This window comes from Ptychodera flava, chromosome 14 (assembly GCF_041260155.1).
Source record: "Ptychodera flava strain L36383 chromosome 14, AS_Pfla_20210202, whole genome shotgun sequence".
Classification (NCBI taxonomy): Eukaryota; Metazoa; Hemichordata; class Enteropneusta; family Ptychoderidae; genus Ptychodera; species Ptychodera flava.
Genome location: NC_091941.1, coordinates 16,372,607 through 16,399,393, shown reverse-complemented (window position 1 = coordinate 16,399,393; position 26,787 = coordinate 16,372,607). Strand labels below are relative to the sequence as shown.

Genomic DNA, 26,787 nt, shown 5'->3' with positions numbered 1-26,787 from the left:
TAGACAAACGGCTTTGTTGACAAACTGAACATTGTCTTTTCAGAAGCATGCTGTAGAGAGACACCAAGAAACTGTGTTTGATACATTGCATAGAAATATTGAAAAATTATCAAACAGTTGTAGCTCCTGCCCCATTACAAGGCCAACTTGTTCTATGAAAATTTAATGGCATTCATACATTTTTAGACTTTTTCGAGATTAAAGACATAAAATATGACAAAACGGTTCTAGATTTTGTTTAATTATTACTAACATTAGAACCATTGGACAACATCAAAATGTTGGAAGTCAAAATATTTTTAGGTCCCCTCCTATAGGCAGAGCAAAACTCTTAAGTCCCCCCTCGACTACCCCAAAAATTTTCCAATCCCCCTGAATTCCTCCAGCCCCCCCCCCCTCACCACTTTTTGAATGCGGCTAACACATGAGTCCCTCCAATGACTGCTCCGAAAATGGACCTTAGAGAAGCGGATTAACCAATCAGAGCATGCAGTACATGTGTGTAGGACGTGTAATGTAGGTCATTTTGAAACAGGACTAGTACAACAATGTATCCCCGTCCATGCGCTGTTGCGTTGATGGATTCGGCGAATGAAGACACGTACAGCAGGGTGAAAAGTCAAAGTTCAGAACACTGTTTGTTAAAAAAGGACTGTGGTTGACTTGCTCGACTCTCCAATACCCCAAGACACCTTCAGTGTCCTTTGTTCAGCTATGTTGGGGTCATATAACCACCAGGTCATCGCTTCGAACATCGCTGAACTCAACACTGTGGAGGGGAACCTCCTGACTTGACGCAAGCCTAAATACAAACATGAAAAAGAAACGCCCTTTAAGCGTCAGCAAGGTTCAACGTGAAGTTCTTGATGGCGGATATGGTTGGTTTGTGGTTCTCGCTACCTTTAATGTTGTATTTTTCTGCCTTGGAATCAACGTGGCTATGGGGCCTTTTTCGTTGCGCTACGTCGTTACTTTCAAGAGAGTGCTAGCAACACATCCTGGATCAGTGCAATGGTGGGTCTCCTCACGTTGACAATTGGTAAGTCGATCACGATCCTGCGATCCGTTATATTGTTTTGAGGAGGGGGTAGTTAAAGTCGCGGGAATCAGTAGCTCTTGCCAGAACATAACCTAGGGACGTACGGGTAGAGGCAACGGATAGCAGTATTATCAATAGCGATTACTATTTATTGTTTCTCATACGTTCAGTACTGAGTATGACAGGACCCTAGAAGAACCAAATATAATCAATAGGCTGCATTCACAAATACTTGGGAGACTGGAGGAATTCAAGTGGAGCGATAAAATATCTGGGTGTAGAAGAGGGGATTTGTAAGGTTGCAGTGAGCATACGGGGATCTGAAAATATCTTGGTTACCTATTTTTTCACATCTTCAGATTCCTCAGTTTGGTTGGTAATTCGATAAAAAATGAATAACATTGTTATGTCATCCAATGGCTCTAATGTTCATAATAATTAAACAAATTCAAGAACCATTTTATGGCGTTTTTTTTTAAATCTGAAATAGTATCAATACCATAGAATTTTCATAAGACAAAGAAAAAGAAGACATTGTAACAGGAGATAGAAGCTGCAGCTGTGAATAATTTTTTTTAAATATTTATTTGCAATGTATCAAATACAGCTTCTTCAGCATGCATACTCATGCATACTTATGCATTCATACAGGTACAAGACAAGCAAAATTTTGAGACAAATGTTATACATTGAACGTTCTGTATGTGGTCATTGTTGTGTTGATATAGTGTCTTGTCACTACTATCTAAAGCATGCCAAGACACCAAATATGCAGTTTGTCAATACAGCCTATAGAGAAAGCAATGCTATAATTGTTAGCAACTGAATTTAAAGAATATATTCCATACTTTTGTTCTGTGTGTGTGTAAACCCGAGTTTCTTGTTCTACTTCCTATAGTATGTATTGAAACACCAAGAATTCACTTCCAACATCAAAACAAGCTGTATACTGATATCTTAACAACTAAATTGCAGTCAAGGACAGTGCTGAATGTATATGATACCGACTGTTGACAAGCCAAAGATTTGTTTAAGGGATCAGACATGAAACTGTTCACATACAAAAAATATATAAAATATCACCAGTCTTGCGGCTGCTGTTCCTTTCACATGTCACCAATGAAAATAAACCCTGTACAGGCTGTTTTCGACAAGGTGAACACTTGGGCATTCAACATGGCTTGTGAGTACGATATTCTTAAAGAACATGTAGCTATAACAAAGAACAAGCTGCAATCAGCCACAATCGTCCTTATCAAATAACAAAGGAAACTAAAGAAAATGACCGAGACAACTGAATATGTTGAAGCTAGTCTTAGAGATCTGATCGATAGATTTTAATGATCGCTGATAAATAAAATATAACAATGTTGGATACTTTTGATAATTCTCCAATAGACATATTTATATTCTCCCTGATGAGTAGTTGCCTGATATCATGCATTCGTGAGAAATCTGTCTGATGACTTCATTATTTAAAATCACGTTGAAATGCTTTATGGTAGTTAGCACAGCCTAAGTATGAATATGCAACAATAATATTGTAATATTGACATTTCAATTAATGACTGGACTAAAATGCAACTGTCAGCAATGTAAGTGTAAAAAGGACATATGCAGGTTGTGTTGATAAGCTGAATACTGAATATTTCAACATAAATAGGGTGTGAAACAAGAGATTGGAGTGGATACAAAGGGCAAAAGTACTGAAAAATAATCAAAACCGTGGTTGAATATTGTTGCCTTTAAATGTTTTGCCATATGATAATGGGGGGCTTTGAAAATTGTTGATTATATAGAGGTGGAATTCGACATGTTTTGAGGGTATTTCGGGGACCCCTCCGTCTTCCAAGATCTGTTTGTGAACGCAGCTTAACCTTCTTAACTGGCGTGCGTGACCCCGAATGACCCAATTTCAAACACTGACCCTTGATCCCAACCATTACCGAACACTCGCCATCATGCATATTTATCAAAATCGGTCAAAAGACATAATAATAAACATCTGTAGTATTAGAGGGCCATTAAGAGAGATAAGAAAACTAGTGAAGAAGTGTTCTCGAACTGAAAAAGGAAACCATATATTTGAAAGAGGTAAAATAAATTAAATAAGTACCCGAATCAATTAAAAGCACATAGGCTTACCTTCACTTCATTTACTTATCATAATCTACTGATACTTTGATTCATTAATTTCGATAATTATTTATATCCGTAATGCAGTAATTATTAAATTTAGCAATGTATTCTGCACCTTGTTTAAGTTTGAGTGGTGTATGCTAGCCCGGTGGTGACACTCTTATTACCTGGCAAATTTGGAATCTATTTATTGACATGGCTGTAACTGTATTATGATACTTTCCTTCCCTTACCTGCATGCATGGTGCAGTGTTTGGTCAAAATTTCTCGAAAACTGTTGTCTTAGTTGTTCGAGAGTCTCAGAAAAGGGGTGTCTGGAAACGATTCCAATTTGGGAAGGTACTTTTGTCTTAAAACCATTGTGGAGGTATCCGAAAAAAAAACCACAAGAGCAATGATAACAAAAACATTTCTTAAAACCTTTCCTTTCCTTTGACCGTTGAATCTAAACCAACAAGTCAATTGAAAGAAGAAAGACCTTTACCTTTTGACCTGAACATAAAGATGTCCTTCAAATAATATGTATGTAAGTAAAACATTGAATGCATGTATATTTTAATGAATGTCTATTTTGTATGTAGGCCCCATCGGTAACAAAGCTACGATCAAATTTGGTTGCCGAGCTGTCGTGATCTTTGGCGGTATAATGTCATCAGCAGGCTTCGTCATCAGTTCATTTGCCACATCAATATATATGTTGTATTTATCCATTGGCATACTTGTTGGTAAGTTCATTTATTCGTGCTCGTCCCAACTATTTACAGCTAGCTGTGTGACTCTTTTAGTTTTATACTTTGCTCCCAAAAAGATATCTGTATATTATTCCTCGAGATAAATCGAAGGAAAAGTTTCAAAAATCACAGTGAAATCGTTGGAAAGCAGATACATGTATCCTGCTATTTAAAATGGAAATATAAGTTCAAAATATTTTTGCAAAAGTTACGCGTCGATTCTTGAGTTTGAATCCTTGTTGGTCCCCGCCGGAAAAAGTCTGGAACGGAGACTTACTTTGTGCAATTTTACACTAGCCATTCTTCATTTGAAAAATCTTAGTCAGAATGTCACGCAAATAGGTACATAGCATGGTCATTGTAACGTCTTGACCTGATTAGATTTTGATGGGTGAGGTCTGCATAATTAATTGTCATTTGCATAGTTAATGAATTTGTGCCATTGGCTATATCTCAAGAATTACCAAGTCAAATTACATGTAAGTGTTGAGCCACTAACATACTCTATGATCTTGCTATGCTAAAAGTTAGGTTGACATATTTAATGAAATGTCGTACATTAAGCTACTAAGCAAAATTCTATTTACTGAACCTAATCAAACCTCTGAATTGTATTGTCATATATAGGTCAATTTATGTGGAGAATTTGATGAGTATGACATACCACTGATCTTAATGAATTTCCCATATTTAATTAATGACATTGTAATTTGGCCATATATCACTACCGATGTCGCTAATTTTGACTAAACTTATGTTGTTTTTTAATCATACTTACAGTCACCTACTCTGTAATTTTAATGAGTGTGGTTTAATTATTAGTAGCTCATTTGCATATTTCATAAATTTCTGTAATTAAGCCATTTATCGATACTGAATGCATCGTGGATCATGGATCACACGTACATAGGACTAGTCGACTACAAATACTGTCACATTGATAAGTATGGCACTCCAATTATTATCAACTCATTTGCAAATAAAGAGCCCATATAGCAATACTAAGTGCATTGATTGGAAATTCAACCTTTTAAATCAAGATTAAAAACTTTTCTTTTTAATCAATTTTATCAACTGCACTGATTAATTTTAATATTGTTGGACATTTTATGAGATTTTTGTTTAAATCTTGTTTTGTATTTTTATTATATGCAATAGTTTTTATTGTTTTACTTGATGCAAAGCGTTTTTGAATATTTTATTGTAGAAAAAGCGCTATATAAATATATTAAACATTAAACACATTAAACATATTCAATTTCTCTAAGTAGCCCATATAGCAATACTGAGTGCATTGATTGTGACCAAACCTTTCCTATTTATTGATCAAATCATGTCCAGCTATACTGTAATTTTGATGAGTATAACATGCTGATTATTAGCTCATTTGCATACATAATTAATTTTTTAAATAAGACCACATATCAATACTGACCAAAGATCCGTTATCATTAATTACCCTCATGTCTAGCTATGCTGCAAGTTTGATGAGCATGGACATGTGGTTATTAGCTCATTTGCCTATGGAATGTATTGCTGTAACTAGGCCATAGATATATCAAAACTGAATACTATTGAACTTTATGAGACTTCTGAAGTACATTGCCCAAACTGAGATTTACATGCTGACAGTTTGATGGAAATTATATGCTTATTATCAACTTATTTCATATTTAATGAGCATTTGTAATTGGACCATATATCGAAACTGAAAGTACTGAATTTGATCAAATTCTGAGGTACACTGGCTATACCTCTATTAAGTTATGCCTAACATTTGATGAGTGTAACATATCATAACTTGTTCATTTGCATATTTGCATTTATTGGCTCTCTGACACAGTCATTTTGTTCCCTTTGTTTTTTTTCATTTTGTTTGAGCCATTACTCAGAAATTCCAGGAGAGAATTTCTAGGACTAATGTCAATAATACATAGCGTTAGTGTAAAGTATCACGAAGTAGATATGCACATCAAATTGTTTGTGTAATATGGTTAATATTAAGTGAATTATGGAGTACCAGATACAATCAGATAAATTTCACCGTTATTTTCTTTTCAAAGGCTTTGTTACTATTTGCATTTCTAATTTTGCGTCCATCCCTTTTTTACCGATAAAACTACATCGAACACGGCCTTATCGGGTCCTGTGATTATTTCCATCGAACAACGTTGGCAGTGACTGCGGGAGGTAGCTTTGCGCCATTCATTTCTGCATGTATAGCATGTCAAAGAATACAAGGACGAAGCACTTTGTGCTGTTTGCAGAGATCATTCTGTATGACTTCAAAATAAGTACATCGGGGACATGATAGATCTCGGATTTCACAAATAATGTCACAAAAATGTGTTACATGGAAAACCGTATTTTAGAGTTTCACTTGTAAGAGCTTTTGGTTTTACTTCTAATTTTATCTTTCCTTTTACTTTCAGGATTCAGCTACGGACTCATTTTCGGTCCCTGTGTAGCATTTCTAGGGAATTACTTCAATAGACGACATGCTGTGGCCAACGGCCTAGCGTTTTCTGGGTCTGCTTTGGCAATCGTCTGCTTGCCTCCACTCTTCCAAACCTTTATTGACATCTACGGCTGGAGGGGGGCATTCTTAGTCATAGCTGCCATGAATCTTCACATATGTGTTGCTGGGGCCCTGTATCGCCCCCCGCCGATATTAGTTAGAGAGGCTGAAAATGGAGAAAATTCAAACGATGTTAATTTACCCTTGGACTGTAATGTCTCCGCAAGAGAGGATCACCCTGAAGAAGGAAAAACGAAAAGATATAATCTTTGCAGTGTCTTGACTTTTTTCGGAGTAAACTGTAACCTGCTATGTGAGAGTTACCGTTACGCCATGCTTCCCTACATCAATTTTGTGATGGGTTACTCTTACTATAGCATTGCCGTACACCTCTTACCCCGTGCTGTAGTGAAAAATGTTGAATGGACAAAAGCGCCCTTTCTAGTCTCAATTTTCGGTATACTGTCCCTCATCGGCAGGTGTACACATGGGTGTCTGCTCCACAAGATCAAGTTTGTAAGTGCCTTTCAGTTGTGTGTCAGCGCTATGATAGTCTGTGGACTCGCAACGGCCCTGAGCGGTTTTGCAGGGACTTTCGAATCTATGGCTATTTATTGTGTTTTGCTCGGATACACTTCTGGTACGTTTTTGCCTGTTGTGCCGGTAGTAATCAAAGATTTCCTTGGAGGGCACAACTTGGGTGCAGCCTACCCACTGGTGAACATCTTCATGGGCATTGGTGGCATCATCGGGCCCCCTCTTTCAGGTAATTATTTTGTGCACTGCATCTTTTCTCATAGGAGTGAATTTCAAAAACACGTTCTAGCAATGTGGCCAATTTTTTTAATAGATCAAGGATCACAACGAAATTAAGTCATCTGTATTGTCAAACAATTGCTCGTTACAAGAACAACGAAATTAAGTCATCTGTATTTGTTTTGAGAGGCAAGTTGCGCTCATCATCAACTCTGTAAACATATTTTCCATGGCAGGGTTCGGGTAGCGGTAAATAAAGTTATGTTAGTTCTCTCTTTAACAGCAATAAGTAATGGTGAAACCTTTCGTTAATTACTTTATACACGTGTGTGTGTGTGTGCGCGCGCGCACCCACCTTGAACTCCAAAATCAATCAATAATCTCTAAACTGTACCTTTGCGCCCACAGGCTGGCTCTATGACATCACTGACAATTATGACATTCCGTTTATTGTCAGTGGTATTCTGCTAATGTCTTCAATGGTAACCCTCTTCATGGAACCATGCCTCAAAAATCTTGATGACAAAATGGACACCATAGAAGTCGCTTCAACATCACTAAATGATCCCGACACCGCAGCTAATGTTACTAAGAACACAATCAGCGTAGTGTAGTTGAATATGATACGTTATGCGTTCAGAACGAGGCATGGAAAAAAGCCGGCTGTTTAACTTGGGGACATGCAAAGTGAGTCAAGCTCGACAACATATTGGACATAAATAACCTGAAAGTAAGCTTCAGCTGCGTGAAAAATATTGCCGATATCACACAGGTATAAATCTGTTCGCCCTTGCTGAGGCAGCGGTCAGTTCAAAACTTCTTATTTGCGTTGCTAGTGTTATGAGTGTTTCGAGACACTGACACTCGTTACGTAGGGCTCACAGACATTACGTTCAAAACGGAATATGCCAATCTATACAATCTTTCAACAAAAAAGCAAGAAGTGATAGCACAGAATTCTCTGAACACGTTTGGGATCTCAAATCCAAAGATAATCCATCAAGCATATCATGGGCTAATCTATCCAGAGTAAGTAGCTATCAAAACATATCTCAGATACGTAATATTTAACTAACCGATAAATTACCAATAATTAATGCAGAAAAGTCAAAACTGTGATATGCTTATAAAGGTTCTGAATAGATCGTCTCGAAATGCCGGTACGAGAACGAATTTTATAGATTTGGATCGAACTTTCCACTACCTACTGCCATAAACAATAGGACCCAAAACAGGTGTAAATTTTATACATCAATAATACACTTGTAGACCTAAAGACCGAATGAGTGAAATGAGTAATATAAATTTTATGTATTGTATGTGTTTTGATTACTTTCTGTGAATAAATGGCTCTGTGTTATCACACCAGAGATGATCCATTAAGCATATCATAGGCTAATCCATCCAGAGTAAGTAGCTATCAAAACATATCTCAGATAAGTAATATTTAACTGACCGATAAATTACCCACAATGAATGCAGAAAAGTCAAAACTGTGATATGCCTATAAGCGTTCTGAATTAATCATATCGCAATGCTGCTGGTGCGAGAACGAATTTTATCGATCCGTGTCGAACTTTCGACCAATGTACCGCCACACACGGTATGACCCAACACAGGTGTAAAAATTGTATTCATCAATAATACAATTCTAAAGACCTAGTTAATCGAAGATCGCGAATAATCGAAATGAGTAATAGGAATTACATGTATTGTACGCCTTTTGATTACTTTTTTGTAAATAAATGGCTTTGTGTTATTGCACAAATACATCGGGTAAAATTACAGTGATTAAAAAGGCTCATCATCAGATGATACACTTCTTTACTATCGTACATTGTAATTTCCATAGGGACAAGAACATCTGTAATATATATATGTTATATATATATATATATATATATATATATATATTATTATATATTATATATATATAATATATATATATATATATATATATATATATATATATATATATATATATATCGTATCTTCTCAGAGGGGTATAGTGTAAGTGTTAGACGCAGCATTGCAGACGAATATTACAGTAAAGGTCAGGACACAAAAAGTATGTCTGGTACCATACTTGATAAGTTCTCTACTTTATTATATATATATATATATATATTATATATATATTATATATATATATATATATATATATATATATATATATATATATATATATATATATATATATATGTACATGTACATAATATAGATAGATAGATAGATAGATAGATAGATAGATAGATAGATAGATAGATAGATAGATAGATAGATAGGTATGGTGTGTGCGTGTCCAAAATGTTAAACGGGAACGCCAGCTCCATATAACAAAAAACATTGACCCACACATTTGGTAGACTCATGGAGTCATGTGAATTATATTCCGTATATTCGCATATGATCTAAAACCACATGCCCGTGCTACTCCCCTTCTCTCTCTCTCTCTCTCTCTCTCTGTCTCTCTCTCTCTCTCTCTCTCTCTCTCTCTCTCTCTCTCTCTCTCTCTCTCTCTTCGCCCCCAGAATGTTCCTTCAACATGTATCTGGTTATTTTGAAAGGCGTTGTTAGCTTTTACAGTATTTCTTTTAACATTTTGTGTAAGTTAATCATGTCATGTTCTTGTGACTTTGAACAAGAGCATGAAACACGTATCATGGTGTCAGGAGTCACGGAATTATGATCTCTGAACAAGAAATCCAGATGAGAACATCGAGTTCTGTCATTCACCAGTGAAACAAGAGAGAATAATAACAAAATAAAATTACCTGATTACTTTAGCAATTTTATTCTTTGGTTTGTTCTTTTTCTTGTTAGGTTGCTTACTTTTTTTGAATACGCAACATTTCCCCATTACATTATGAGTCCATGTGTCTTCATGCCTTAGGACTAGCTATATATGCTTCAAGCTGTGTATCTATTGTCTTTTGACCTACTTTTAACGTGCATGAATCATACAGCATTTGTGGCCCTTAACAGCGAACTTTAAATAGTCCTCTGTCTATACAGCCAGAGTACAGCAGCTAAATTTGGCTATACTTTGGTTGTACAAAGTACAGTCTCATTCAAAAGACAATAGATTCACAGTTGATGTAAACTACTCTGAGATCGACTACTAACCAGATACAACATCAAAGACTTTTGTTGGTAAACTTTGAGTTAATTTCGCGTGTATTGGAATACTAGATATTTGTATTTTCACGAACGGACCACAGATCTCGTCTGAAGAGTTCAAGAAGTTCAGTAGAACCTGAACTTTGAGAACAAATCATCGTCACCATATCCATAGAGCAATTGAAGAGTGCAGAATGCTTTGAAAATGGTAAATTATATCTTTAGGAAAGCAAAGTTTGCTATGTCGGATCTAACTGCTGGTCGTTCCACGGACATTTACGGTTTGTTTTTGGTCAAGGAGATACGACGTGAAAAAAGCCATGGTTTCCTCAGAACAGCGATAGTAGTTTAATTTGCGCAGAAGAACACCATGATCTATTAGGTCGATGGCCTTCCGTAGATCAATAAATACTGAATCAACTAATTTGCCATTATCAATGGCTGAACGCTTACCTAGCTTTGTTGGATTTCAGGAGTGCCCCACCACAAAGAATGGATAACAGTCTTGCAAAGAGGCTCATAAACAGAAGAGCCAATACATTCTTACCCATCACAAGTAAACTGTTGAAGCCAGAAATGGCAAAGAATGTTTCAAAGCAGTAACAGCATTTATAGTCAGACATGTACAAGCACCCTCTTTCACAGAGCAGCGAAAGATCTAAACCTTTCTGACAGGGAGATGTTGTTCGACTTATGGCAGAGAAGAAATTAGACCATCAATACAAGAAAGCAGAAGTGAAGAAGCAAGTACACACTGGATCATGTGAGTACTTCAGTAGCCCAGACTGAGCTTTACCAAACATTAAGTCAGCCAGTGAGACATGAGTAATAACCAGGTTTTTCTCTGAACGATTATGTTAACATATGTTTTACCGTTGAGTACATTGCTTAGTACCACATGTCATTTGACAGTTAGTGACAATATACCCCCGTTGACTAATGAGAACTTCCAGTGATTCGGTGTTACATTAAGCAGACAGTAGCTTTTCTTGTTTTATTTTTCTGTAAAAGAGAAAGAATGTAACAATGTGCTATTTTCATTTGTTCGACCCACGCCATCAGGTTGTATAACGTATATTTGTATATGATCTTAATGCGCATGCTTCTCTCTCTCTCTTTCTATCTCTCTTCTACCACCGTCTTGGCGAGGACGACGTTGCTGTTAGCTTTCACTGTAGTTTATCTATTGTGTTGTGTTTCAGCCAAATCAAGTTTTCCATAATCTCGTGACTTTGACAAAAAGCTTAAAACACGTATAGCTCTGAGAGCTTAGAGCTCCGAGGCTCGTAAAAGTCTGTCTCCCAGTAGCCGACCTCACAAGATGGCTTAAGGCTTGCGGCAACCGCAGAAACAGGTACTCAGACAAGAAAGCCAGAATACAGAAAGCTAGAATACAGATGGAAGCCAAAAATGAGTACAGATAGAAGAGGATGACAGAACTAAGCAAGCTTTCGATGAAGCGTATGAGGTTAGTACACAAATCTGATCAGCTGCTGTATCGTGATAGAGGCGTGTGACAGAGAAAATTCAGCTGTTAAAACGGTCTTCTGTCAAAATAGTTTGACAATCGAAAAGCCTCTTTACACCATGTAACATGTACTTAAAGTTTGGACGAAGGTAACTACCGAGTTAACATTAGTAGTGATTTATCTCATGATTTAGTTGAGGCAATAGAGTGCATTTCTGGATCAAGGTTGGGACAATAAAGAGGAATACACAACTAGCAACATCGAGGTGGATTTCATGAATTACTTTGACTATAATTTGATTTTGTCACTCGAATGAGAATTTTGCTAAAATACAACATTTTGTGGCGAGGCAGATAAGTTTAGTCATATGTTACTAGATTCTTTTCTTTTCTCTGTTACATAACTTCTAGCAAAGTATTCAATCTTGGTGACAATATTTGACTAGATTGACTCTTTCTACAGCGAATGCTCTGAATTAGTATGCCTTTTCATGTGACCTATTTGCTGTGTAGTCTACTGCCTCATATTTGCAAGACTGCTGAATTAACTCGATAAAATAAATTATGGCCTCTTCCATGGCTTAAGTAAGACACAGAAAGGTGTGCCATTATATGTTAGTGGTACAAAGACGGGGAAAGTTAAATTCCTTCAATACTGGTGACTGTTTTATCACAGATTTCTATCAACACAACTAAAACCAAATGCATGATTGTCGCTTCACGCTCAAAGATTTATTGTTTAAAGAATTCTAACGTCATCATGTGTTAATGTGCATATTAATGATTCTGACATTTGTGATGTTTTCTCGCATACTTTTCTTGGTGTTGATATTGACAGTACACTAAGTTGGGACACTCATATTGACACTTTATGTAAGAAATTGTCATCTAGAATTGGCGTCTTGCGTACGCTGCGTGCTTTGACTCCAATTCACATTCTTCTTATGGTTTTTAACCCCACATTTCCTTCTGTATTTGATTTTTGTTGTACAGTATGGGGCAACCTCACAAAAGCCAATCGTCTTAGAATTTATAAGCTTCAAAAAAGAGCTGGGTCATTCTAGGTGTTGATTTATCCGTGTCTTCCCGAGATCTCTTTACGTCTAAAGTCGCTACCCATTGACTTTCGCATTGATTTTTTGTTGCTGTAATGACATTTAAAATCCTCAATGGTCTTGCACCTGATTATTGAGACCAGTTCTGCTCTGTCGCAGACATCAACATACGTAGCTCATGTAACAATAATGTATATGCACCTTCTTTTGAGACATCTGCTTGACAAAGAACTTTCATTCACCGTGCTACTGTACATTGGAACGATATTCCCCCTTATATAAGAAATGTTAAAATTTGTCATTATTCAGAACTCGACTGCTTAGGTTTTTATTTACTAAATTTAAGTATGGAGGTTCTTCCTTAAATTATTTTTTCCATTTGTCCCTATTTGTGTTATATGTATTTAACTCAGGACAGGATGTATATTTCTGCTGACTCTGATGTAAATTACAATCATTTTTTAAATCAGACTACCCTCTTTAAATAAAGCGGTAATCTATTAAATAAACAGAAGATTACTGTTACTGTGAGAACATAACTTAACAACGGAGAGTGACAACTTGAACTTTAGCTGGAGAGAGCTCCTCATATGAAGATTTGTTTGAAATTTGTGCAAAGGTTTAGTCAAGCATTCAAAGGCTTCTGAAATGAATTGTTAATGACCTTGTGCCGAAGTAGTAATGTAATCCCAGATTTGATGTGAGGATGGAAATAAAAGATGTTACCAAACAGTATTCATTTTTGTTTGTATTGTCATTCATTATGATAAATACAATATCAATAGATGTCTACAAATACTTGAAATTTTGCAAAATTTCAGTTTAATAACAAATTTTAATACTTACTAAACATTTTAAGACGCAGTTTTTAAATTTATTTGTAATTTTTAAATTCGGAGAAAATATAGTTTATCCTCCTAACTTCAATGTAGTCCAATTTTATTTTTCCACAAGTGTTGTCAGCACATCATGGCTCCGCCAGCGACAACATATTTGCGTGGGTTTTGCTAGTTCCGCGCAGGTGCTTAGTATTAGTATTCGCATTTACCATAATGCCTTGCAAATTTCACCTCAATGACTTCTGACAGGGTCAAAGGTCTCACGGGTCTAAAATGAGATACTCAAATAAAGATATTTTAGGTCTAAAATAGGGTATAGATTTTTGATGTGCGGCCGCACATCCCTACCACTTCTCCAAACAGCTAGCCCTACCTGCTAGGATTGAAAACGGCGTTTTGAAGCTGTTTGGCGAGGCGGATACCCACGGAGCATCACCGGTGACGGCATATCCGTAAATAGAAGCACAGATTTAAGAACCAGGAAGTCGATTTCTGGATATAAACAGGTAATGTAGACAAAATTATTTTAAATTGAGAGGTATGAATTCTATATAATAATGTTGCTTAAACTTATTACATGCAATACTATATCATTACGTGGTGCTGACTCCTTACGTCGGATTCTCCCACGTATTACTGTTCACTGTCTTCCTTCGGGGAATGGTCAGCGAGATGACGTCGGGATACAAAATCAGAGTATTGGCCCAAAGTCTTCAAAGATAACACCGTTTATTTCCTATACAAAGATGTTACATACTGCCATGTATTCTATTGTCCCTTTTCCTTTCTGGTGCTTGTGTTGGTAAAGACAACTCCTATATGCCATCTGTACAGTTGCTATTTATATACAATTACCTTGTCATCATTAGTGTCCCTTTCCAGTAACGGCATATATATGGCCTAAGTTCATATCAATGGCCAACACCAAAAACACCAGACCAATGATTTACACGTTTGATTTCTCACAGTCCGTATCGCTATCGTACATCGTTCATAATTCTGAACCTGATATTGACCTTTAGGTAGAATTGACATTAAAGTGAATAACCCGTGTAACAATTAGTAACAATTAATTGTTTGTAATGCATTCCGAACGGTTGAAAATTTGTCCTCCTCAGCTGGGAGACTTGTGACCGTGTTGATCACGCGAAAAATACAGATACGCGAAATATTCAGCGAGATCTATGACCTCATTTTTGTTGCACACCACAAACAATGAACATAATGGGAAGGTACTCAGCAAATGCGATCATGAAGTCATAATCTTTGTTGGTTGTGGCTCTTCTGTCAGAACAGCGTCAGTCCTGAACGAAGCAGAGTTTTATTGCTGCATCATACTGAACACATAATATATGTTTTGTAATTTGTAATTTGCTTCTCTCAGTTTATTTTTAAAACCTCGTCGGTAAATTATTTTACTTCCGGTGATAGAATAAGACGAGTTCTATAATGAATTGATAGGCGATTTCTGAAGAAAGAACGCTTGAACTCCGCAAGAAATTGGACAAATCTTGGACAAACTGATATTTTGCAGTTTGCTGCCATTTTGTCTGACAAGACATAGCATTAATTAATTCTATTTGTCAGACTTGATGAGGATTTTGAAGTCCCTTCAGCTATAAACCTTTAATAACATGCAAAGATGTTAATTTTTGTTTGACGGCAAAATTGATCCACAAATTACAAAAAGGCAAATCATTTATTTTTAAATAGTGAATTTTGAATGTTCCACTAACAGTAACAGTAAAACGTGTTCATGATCATATAATTTCAGTCGGTGAATATTTTAAAGAACAAATAGTCGATGAGACTTAATGCTTGTACTCATTCTTATTTCATGTATGTGATCAAACTATTACAATGTATGAGTGACTCACGATTTCGTCTTCTACAGCAGCCTGTTCTGTTGCACCATCGCGTACGATTGTTTATGTGAAAAGTGCGCTTTCCACTGGGTTAAGTAGCGGTAAAGGCTATTTTGCACCAATTCTTTTCTCAGAGTTAATGTCAAGTTTCAAGTGTTAGAATCAAGATATTTAGTTCAAATTTTCAGGATAACTCCGTTAGTTAATACTTTCTCCAAAAATATAAAATTGTATATTTGTAGCCACGATTTTGAAATATGACACCAATCAATATAAAAATTTAATTTTTCATATTTTTTTTACATATTTGAATTTAATAATAATTTGATAGTATTAATATTACCAAATTAGTTATAAATATGTTGACACTATTAATTGTAAGATTTGTACTGCAGGATTTGTAGATAAAATTTGTTTTTATGATTTTACATGGGTTTACATATCAAAAAATTATTAAAAATTCTTTCAAATTTCAAAATGTGACTTTTCAAAAAGTACTTCAAATACAGGAAAATTGTACTGTACAAATCTTATCTGTACCTTGTTACTAGGCTGTAAAAATTCCATGTCCATATCTCATTTCAAAGGTTGGATTAAATTGGTATAAAATTATGTACGAAAACTGTTATTCTGTCAAAAATGTTGAAAACAAGCCATATTTGCACCCCTCTTTTGAAGTCACAGAGCAGTCTTTTTGGTTAATCTCACTTTTGACACCTCTTTGACACTCAAAGAATCTAAAAATGCATTTACAGTAGCAGTCACGCATTCTGAATGCAAGCACTGCCTTGTCAAACTTTCCTGAAAACAAGTAAAAAATGACTTTCTCTTTTCAAACATTTTTTAAAAGCTAGGAGACCTCTACCATAGTTAATACACTAAGGACTCCCCAACTTCCTCTTATTTGGTCAGTTTTCCAGAATTTTCAACGGGCTATAACTCTGCAATGCCTATGACCCCAAATGTCTAGGTTTTTTTTATTCCACAGAGAATATTGACTACTTTTATGTTTAATATTTTATTGAAGTTTACAACTGACGCTGTAGCCTTTACCGCCACCTTAAGGGATAAAAAATCATTTTAGAAACTACCAAGGAGATGCGATGCAAATTTAACTATAGCCTACACATACTCTGGAATCGCTCCGTATGAGCTATCTTGAAAGGCATGCCAGTCAGATAAACAGAGAACGAAACTTTCCACAGAGAGGTCGAATTTTCCTGATACTGTGCAAGTTACATTTGAGAAATAAGTTCATTCCACAATAAGACGAAAAATTTCAAATAAAGGAATAAATATAGCCAAAAATTTAAGAAAATACTGATTCCATTTCCTGTTGTTAAGAATTATAAAGAATCTATAGTATTGTTTATTGGAAGATACGTATACTACATCGCATTTGGACATCAGAGGATATTGTAAACGGTTTTTTCGAATAAATTAAGATATGAGATGAGAGTATTTAGAAGCAGAGTCACTCATTTAGTTGCTGGCAATGTTCTACCCTTTTCAATATTGTTTGTTTATTCTAATAAGTCTTAATTTTGAAAAGGAATCCCTGCAGTATGACAGAAATACAATACATTATATTCAATATTGAACAACAACTTATGCAATTGCAGGAAAACCTGAATAATTAGCGGTATATAGATATTTGTAATCAACATCACTGAAGCCAAGCAGACTCATTACAAATGCATATTATGCATAAATATGCAAATTAGGGCTGACCTGACCCTAAAAACTTGATCAAATGAAAATTTAAGCGTCATAGTATAATATTGTGATAAAACTCAAAAAGTGATTTTTTAGCCATGAGGGCCCTTTTCTCATTCCATGCGATTATTTAATTTCAGGTTGATCCGTCGAATTTATTATGGCGTCATGCAAACCAGGAGAAGAACAGGTACGCCTCCTGTGGTATAAATCGCCTTCAATCTCTTTATTTCGTCTATGATATGTACGATTATTCATTTTTTCAGTTTGCCTGTCTTCCTCTCCAGTGTCGGTCTCTCTACTACACCGATTGCAGTGTTATATCGTATTAAAGAAGTAAAAGTAGTTATGTGTAATTAAATGGGACTTCATATTCACAGAAATTATTCGGTTCGAGCAGCAAAAATGTTTCTGTCGCGAGGAAGATCCTTTGAGCGGGCAGACAGTCGTGACATCACCCTCCTTACTATGTGTCATTTTAAATGTGAGACATAAACACACAACAAAAACATTGTGATATAACATAATTTCTGCTCTCTCTCTCTCTCTCTCTCTCTCTCTCTCTCTCTCTCGCTTGATATTAAAGGGATGCGAGACGGAAATAAGTACGCAGGAAGTGAGTACTTAGTATTTATGTGATGCAACCGTATTCTTTCCAGTTTGAACGTGCAACTTACAGTGCCAAACCACCAGGAAAGAAGATAGCAATCAAAACCACATGGCAATGATCCTACTACAAAAACGTGGATTACAGACATAGTTGAGCTGTCGTAATTGCGATTGCTAATGAGGCACAGAAAAATGTAGGCACACGTTAGCACTCAACGCACGTGAACTCAAAGTAATGGTTACATCACTATAGCGAACAATACGATTGCCTAATATTGTTTCACGATTTTACCTTTGAGTACAATTGTCTCATTGGATGCATCTTCTCATATACCGCGTTCGCTAGACAAGAAATGCGGAAAATATTCTATTCGTTAGACGAAATCTAAGTGTAAACTCTTTCCGAACATATCATAAACTGTAGAAGAAAGTGTTACAAATATACGAACACTAAAATATCTCTCTCTTCCCCCCCCCCTCTCTCTCTCTCTCTCTCTCTCTCTCTCTCTTTCTCTCCTCTCTCTCTCTCTCTCACCTTGTACAACATGAAAATACTCAGCTTGTGAGTACTAAGTCTTGATTCAACATCCTTATAGTATTTATAAAGTACCGGTAAAGCTTTCACCATAACGTTACATTTTCTGTTTAACACAAAGAAACGTTCCACATTGGCTTCAAACCTAATTATATAAATAAATTATTTGACTAATAAGCAGGATAAAAAGTTTTCTGCTTCTGCCTCTCTCTTTTCTGTCTGTCTGTCTGTCTGTTTCCCTGTCTGTTTCTCTCTGTCTCCCTATCGAATTGGTACCTTGCAATTGGACGACATGCAAATTAAAGGTTGTAAGTATCGTATTTAGTAGAGTAGATATTATTCACGAACAATCCGAAGAGCTTTTAAAATTTAGCAGTTTATTCGTGATAAAGTTTGTATTCTTCACTTTTATATAATCTCTCAATTATTCGTCTTTTTTATATCATAGAATATTTCTTGAGAAACAGGAATAAAATCATGAACGATTTTTCCACTAGTTCATAAAGACAAAATATTATAAGACCACTCATTAAGTAAAATCTCTCTCTCTCTGTCTCTCTCTCTGTCTCTCTCTCTCTCTCTCTCTCTCTCTCTCTCTCCTCTCTCTCTCTCTCTCTCTCTCTCTCTCTCTCTCATGTATGATTGTACCATGGACGACACCGAATTACACAGGATGTGAGTAATAAGTGTTTAATGATATCTATAAACCTTCACTGATTACCACACTAAGTGCCATTTACAGTTCTTTAGGATTTGAATATTCTGGTATCTGCTTCATCCTGTTATTGCAGTTTCCAAAAGTAGAAAATGGCTTTCTGTCAAAAATTAAACACTCTCAAAAAAGCTATTACGGGATGACCATAATACTACCCGCACACTTATCCGCATGCAAGTAAGACTAAAGCCCCTGAATCCACTCTTTGACTCTCTCTCTCTCTCTCTCTCTCTCTCTCTCTCTCTCTCTCTCTCTCTCTCTCTCTCTCTCTCTCTCTCTCATGATCAAATGATAAACATGGATCCTCACAGGAGGTGAGTAATTATTTCTGTCTTTCGGTCGCAAATTCCGATACATACTCAAAAGATGAGAACCACTCGACAACGTCCTAACTGAGACAAGAAGCTTCAATAGCGTACACTTAGGGCCACAACCATTCCTTTTAACTTATTTTAAATAAAGCATACATACGTGTAGACAAACATCAATCCACGACGCACGAAAAACAACATAACATTCATTCATTCATTCATTCATTCATTCATTCATTCATTCATTCATTCATTCATTCATAACATATAACACAACATTATGTACTTCAGTACCTTGCGACGAAATGATAACTTGGGATAAAATTTTTGCGCAATATATAATACATTTTTATGGAAGTTTTTACCTATTGACGAAAATGAAAACATCCAGTTGAGTTGCAAAAGTCAAAGCCTAAACACTATTCCAACTCGAAAAGGACAAAAAAACCATTAAACTCTCTCTCTCTCTCTCTCTCTCTCTCTCTCTCTCTCTCCTCTCTCTCTCTCTCTCTGATACATTGGATAATATTGATAATCAAAGCTCGTGAGTAATCTGTATGATGTCAATAAAAATAAATGCTCTGATCATCTTGGCGATGAATAGTTCATACAAGCAAAAATTTATCAGTTATATTGTGCACCTTTTAACAATAGATTTTATGAAGAAAAAAGTACGGTATTCATTATTACGAATACAATAATTGACAGCTTCTCTTTTTAAATATTAAATAAAACTATAACATTTTTATGTATTTACGCTACAACGTAGATCTCTCTCTCCCCCCCCCTCTCTCTCTCTCTCTCTCTCTCTCTCTCTCTCTCTCTCTCTCTCTCTCTCTCTCTCTCTCTCTCTGATTACACTCGTTCTCCCTCTTGACTTTACATTGAACGTCATTGGATTACTCAGGACGTGAGTAGTTAATGTTAATGAACATTGCAATATTTAAGGGATAATCAACCCTAGGCAATGGGTATACCAAGAGAGTTTGACCGGTGCACTGCATATGTCGAGTTAACTGGTCAAAACCAGCCGGTACACCCACTGCTGAGGCAGCTTATTGCTATAGCTATATCATTACAGTACATTGAATTTCTGCCCGTGAAACGTCAAAAAAGGAATATTTCTTTCGCTGCGAGCTCGCGTTTGTTCCAGCTGTGCGATAGACCGAATGAAGCACGGCTATTTTTACATCTCGGCCTGTCAGAAGGCTGTATTTACACCACAATAATACGGGTATGACGTAACAATGGCTACCGAGTAATCAATAGGGCTATGTTCTGTTCTTGCCAAACAACGATTTTGTTCCCAAATATTTAAATGAACTTTGCTCTATTTCCATCCATTTATTGTGTGCATTATTTAATTCTAGGCTCACCCATTATACCTAAATTTTGCTTTTAATTGGACAATAGTAGTATAAATGACCGTTTCTGTGGGTTCCCCGGGATTCTCCATTTTCATGTCATTCTGTGTAATTTATTCCAGTATCTCGCGGTGCTGTGTCATATGGAATCATGTGACGAATATAAAATGACTGTTTCTGTCTATTTTTTTCTGATTCGACTTCGTTAAAACCCATTTTACAGTGAAATTCTTGGTAAACGGGTATGCCAGCACATTACTCTATAAGCGTCACATTGCTACGCAGTCACGTGACTGGCTACATCAACGCAGTACTCTGAGAGGGTGAAGAACACTAATACTATATAGTTAGTCCTACGTATTTCTCCATAAGGGTTTGACGTGTAACTAACATAGTGCTTCACTCTGAACTCCTTGATGAGGGGTTTGCATGAAAATATTTTTCTACTGTCATAAACATGGCAAGCAATTTTTGCCTTTGAGTAGGTTGAACCTATAGCTCAATGAAATCCGAGATGTGAAAATAATCGGGGCACAAAGATTGGCAAGGACAATGACGTGGATAAGGTGCTACCATACTGTAACAATACGCTGAAAACAATTTGTTTTGAAACCCGTTGCGTTACATCAGCTCGTACATTCCGCTACTACCCTGAGTGAGCTAGAAGAAGTAGCCTTAGCAAGCCAGCATATGTGCAACCATGGGAAACAATGAAGCTACCCTATTTGGTTTCGACTGGACCAGGAGCACAATATTTCTACCGTATAATGTTCCGTGTAACCTAGTAGAGTTCCTAGATGGAGTGGTGCAACACACACACGCAGTTTGAATGCCAAGTATTCCATATGCTGTAGACACACGTTTCATTAAGAGCGGTCATCGTTAGCTCTCGTGATTTTGCCAGCTACGTTTTTGGAAATTGGTACTCCCTGACGGCTAAAATGTTTTTGTACCTTCATGAAAGCTGTGGAAATATATCACAAATTGTTCAACCAAACTACTCCTTAGGTTTTTAGTAAACCATTACCTACAATCATCCAGCATGTTCTGCCAGAATAAAAGAAAATAGTAATGGATTGGACTTGTATTTACAAAATCGGCGCCACGTTGGAGACGGCAGCCTGATACTTTCAGCATTTCAAAGTTTTACCTTGTTTTCGGCCTATGGATCTGCAGTTGGTCAGACGTTTACTTCAAAACCATTAAACCTATAGTCTATTATAGTAGTGACAATGTATAGAAGATGCACGATTGGTGTAATTGTCTACCATCGCCAAAATCTAGGCTGGAGTTAACTCAAATTCCACTGCATCTAAAAATCACAATACCAGTCGCAAAGGTTGATAAACAGTGGTGAATGGTATTGCAATGACAATGTCTGTACATACCAGGTTCCTATCCACTCTTGGCAAAAGGACACCCAAATTGACAGTGAAGCATGTGAACTCATGCAATCAACAATCAACACGACCATGAGTATATTCCCTATGGTCATATGGGCCATTTCTTTTCAAATATACCAAGATAAAAACTGAGGGTAAACATGACTTATTGGTTGATGGAATCCGTAAAAAGGGCAGACAAGGCTGTGACTGGTGCTATGATCATAAATTTTGATTTGGGCCAGGCTGACATAGATATCGATTTCATGTTTGAAAGCTGTGATCATCCATCCCTGTTCGAACACAAGTGAAACAAACTCTTGACATCTCTGTTATTACCCTCAAACGCATTATTACGGAAAGAGTGTATTGTGTGAATATACACCCATTGGTTGACGGAATCCGTAAAAAGGGTAGACCTGGCAGTGACAGGTGCAATGATCATAAATGTTGATGAAGGTCAGGCTGACATAGATGTCCACTTCATGGTTAAAACAACGATCACCTATTCATCACTCAAACACAAGTGAAAAAACTCTTGACATCTCTGTCATTACCCTCAAAAGTAAGGAAATCATGTATTTTCCTGACACATATATTATTGATAAAAAAAAAACGATGGCACAAAACATATCAACGAGTGACTTGAAAGACCTGATAAGCATACTACGTTAGCAAATGACTGACAAAGACCTTAAACTTACAATGTGATTGATTTATAAAAAAAAAATGATGTGCATTTGCATGCAATAGTTCTCAAATCTTTATAAGGGAGGTTTTCTTGTCTTTGTATGATCTGAGACTAATATGGGCAATATGCAGAAAATTATCAGAAAATTTGGCCTTAACTTATTCAATGCCATTAAGAGGTAATACTAATTGGCCTCCATGATGGACCATGCCTCCACTTTCCATGGATAAGAGAATGTCAGTCCAATTCCATCAAGTCAGTAATTTTCCTGGTTTGGAAAACAAGAGTCAAAAAGTTGCTGCGTTGAACATTCTTTAAATAACAATTCAAACATCAGTATACTAAAGAATAATCATGGCATATTATTTAATCTGTACTGAAAAAAGTCCCAGGAACACTCTGCTTGTCTTTTCATACATATTTATAAGTCCTGACACAATTAATAATTGTTATAGCAACCCAGATTCTGCAAGGTTCACATGTCTTAGGGCCACACATTCACCCCAAGATCTATATGACAGTCTGCCAAAGTATAATGCTTTAATTAGATGATCACATCACCTCACGCGTGACAGTCAGCTCACGTTTTCTTCAATTTGCTCTGATATCAACATGTCCACAGAATTTGGGGTAAGTCTAACTCCCTCAATTAGTCAGAGGAAATGTAAACTCATTCATATGACTCAAAGACTCGTTGTTTGTTGAATGTGATGTTGAAATCATTTTCACCACATGTATAGTGATGATCGGTGAAAAGAATATGTAAAAGTTCAAATAAAACATAGCGAGATCTTTAGCTTTTGTTGTGCAGGAGTTGTGCAGGCTAAGAATGACAAACAGACACATCCTTAATGTAAATCATGGACAATGACTGCATGATTATAACTTATGCTACATATTCTTGGCTTCGTCGAAGAATGCCAGTAAACCAACCTTTGCAAAAGACTGGATATTATTGGTGTTTTTCAAGGTGCAGAATAATGTGGAAAGCCCCATCACCTGCAAAAATAATCGATGCTTAAGTTTATTCGTGACACAGGAAATGGTCAAATTTTCAAGGTTAATTGGAATATTCATGTGAAAATGTTACTGCATTGTTACGGAGTACCATGTTATTTTAGCATTAACTGCATCGCATGTAGTTTTGTAAACCATCATGGAGTACTACATGGCAGAGTTGTATGACACCCTACAGGCAAAGCAACTGCGTAGCCAGTTACATGATCAACCAACCCAGAGTAGGATGCAGTTGGAGTCAGTTCAGACCAGAGACTGGGCGGGATACTGGTAAAAATAAACAGAATGGTATGAAAATGGGGAACCTGGGAAAAATTAGACAGAACCGGTCATTTATACTACTGACATAGGTTACAACTTTAGATGACATTAACCTATCTAAATACAGACTAACCAATAGGGTTAGAGGTTTGACCCATTTTTGCCTTATCAATTGTTAATATATCTTACTTTAGGCAAACTAATAGTGCTACTGGTTTCATTTCATTGGTCATTTATCAGTAAGGGACCAAAATTACTTTCACATCATCGATTATGCAACTGTCTAAATCTAGGCAAACCAATATCGCCAGAGATAAATCCCCACGCAACCGACAACTTTTGACAAGGAGTTCATGGTAATTTGGCAAAATGGTCTTGGTAGTTACCTCCAACTAGTGTTTTTACGACGACTAAAGTGTCTAAAAGCATAGAACATTATATTAATACTGTAGACAATACAAATATCAATAACTTAATACTAAATAAAAAGTTAACATTGCCTAGACTGAAAATAATGGAAACTTTAGACGTCGAAGACTAAGATTTAATCTCTCTCTCTCTCTCTCTCTCTCTCTCTCTCTCTCTCTCTCTCTCTCTCTCTCTCTCTCTCTCTCACCATACACAGTCGGTGAGTAATTACAAAAACAATTCGCCAACATCTCTACCTCAGAAAAGGTGGTTCACGACCTGGTTACGTCGTTGCATTTTGATTGTGACCTCTCGCAGAGCTGAAGTTCAAATGAATCAGAGACACACGTTGCATACCCATATTCATGTTAAAGATAAATGCACCGCTGAACTGAACAATATCAGGCAACATTCATTGAGTATTTCTATTACACATTTACGAACACAAACCTACTCTCCCTCTCTCTCTCTCTCTCTCTCTCTCTCTCTCTCTCTCTCTCTCTCTCTCTCTCTCTCTCTCTCTCTGACCATTTGTTTATACTTTGGTCGACAGGCACTCGGAGACCTTGTGAGTAATTAGAATGATTCATCTTCAAGCAAAACATAGAATGCGTCTGAACATCCTAACTTTCAAAATATTTTCGGATAACATTGTGAGCTTATGCGATAGAACTTCTCATCATACTTTTGTTAATAAATGTACAATGTCTTGTTGTCTAGCAAGAGTAAGCGTATGAATAGTATTATCAAATACACAAGCCAAGTTTGTCGTCTTCGAACAAAAAATACGGAATTTATTCTCTGGTCGTTCTACGTCACGACAATCCGCGTCTATGTCATCATTTTCGGTGCGTCGGACCTATTATGCGTCGATCTTCGTGTGCTCGTCAATGTAAACTCTCTCTCTCTCTCTCTCTCTCTCTCTCTCTCTCTCTCTCTCTCTCTCTCTCTCTCTCTCTCTCTCTCTCTCTCTCTCTCATTATAAAATGATAACACAGGAGGTGAGTAATTACCATCGATTGAATATCAAGCAGATGCAGTTCGTACATGATGAAGGCGATTTTTTTCAAGTTCACTATAAATAAACGGTTTCAGATTACATCACCTGTTTTATCCCGTGCTTTGTTTATACTGGATTCGGTATTTCTTTAAAAGGAGATGCATTTTTGTTTGCGGTAAATACAATTACGAACAGTTGAGGACCATTGCTTTAATGCAATTGCTGAAGCTAAAGTCTCTCTCTCTCTCTCTCTCTCTCTCTCTCTCTCTCCTCTCTCTCTCTCTCTCTCTCTCTCTCTCTCAATTACACAGATTGTAAGTAGTCAGAATTGATGTGATATCAAGCTTTATATTTTTTACATGATCTTTCTTATAAAAGGCCACATGGATGTGGTGATGCTAATAATTTGTATCTGAATACTTTTTGCAATGAGAATTGTTTTGGACATTATCTGTTTTACAGGAAGAAATGCATTGCTGATTAACAACACCATGAACACTTGTCTGAAAAAATGCGTTTCTTTGAACATTATTAAAAAAGGGTTGAAATTCTATATTAGGGTACCACATAGATATCAGCGAATTTCTGAAAAGGCTGTCTTGTTTAGAGTGGGTGCCTATGCCACGTCAAATGTTTTAATATGTTAATCGTCGGTATTTAAAAAATAAGCTGTCAGTGATATTTTCAGAAAAAACTGTCTCCTTTTCACGAGAAGATTTTTTTTGAATTTACTTAACAAAATGTACCTTGTGGACCTTCATTGAAATGCAAATGTGCATTAAGAAAAAGATGGTATAAAATTTCCTGATTGAAATAAAGTTTTGGTGGAAACTAAACAAACAAATTTATATATATATATATATATATATATATATATTATATATATATATATATATATATATATATATATATATATATATATATATTATAATAATATTTAATATGTTTAACAAATATGTAATCAAATTATTTCTCTCCATGCAGAAGGAAAGTCCCAAAAGCGAGGGTACGGGTAAGTAAAATAGAAAATAGAAGCAATTCCTCTCGTGGCAAAAACGCGTCTGTCTTTCTGTTTGTATAAATTAAAACGGATTAAACTTGATAAAAACCTACATTTTGCTCTGAAGATTTATCTATTGAAAGACTAGCCATGGTCTATAGAGCGTGGTTAATGTATACATTAATTTAAGCAAAATGATAAAGTTATATGCATAGAGGCATTGTAGTTTCCTTCAAGAGTGATAGTTT

The 26,787-nt window shown here is 36.2% G+C and overlaps 1 protein-coding gene and 1 long non-coding RNA gene across 2 annotated transcripts; both read left to right on the top strand.

The window, feature by feature from the left end:
• Positions 1-422: 422 nt before the first annotated feature.
• Positions 423-8,996, top strand: LOC139149551 (monocarboxylate transporter 12-like). The gene is made up of 5 exons (XM_070721366.1): positions 423-1,039; positions 3,760-3,903; positions 6,342-7,193; positions 7,592-8,197; positions 8,592-8,996. The coding sequence occupies exons 1-4, from the start codon at positions 1,012-1,014 to the stop codon at positions 7,795-7,797; spliced, it is 1,230 nt and encodes a 409-aa protein (XP_070577467.1). The 5' UTR covers positions 423-1,011; the 3' UTR covers positions 7,798-8,197; positions 8,592-8,996.
• A 4,982-nt stretch (positions 8,997-13,978) lies between these two features.
• Positions 13,979-17,863, top strand: LOC139150662 (uncharacterized). The gene is made up of 3 exons (XR_011556253.1): positions 13,979-14,171; positions 17,387-17,436; positions 17,833-17,863. It is a non-coding gene; the product is annotated as an uncharacterized lncRNA (long non-coding RNA).
• The last annotated feature ends 8,924 nt before the right edge of the window (positions 17,864-26,787 follow it).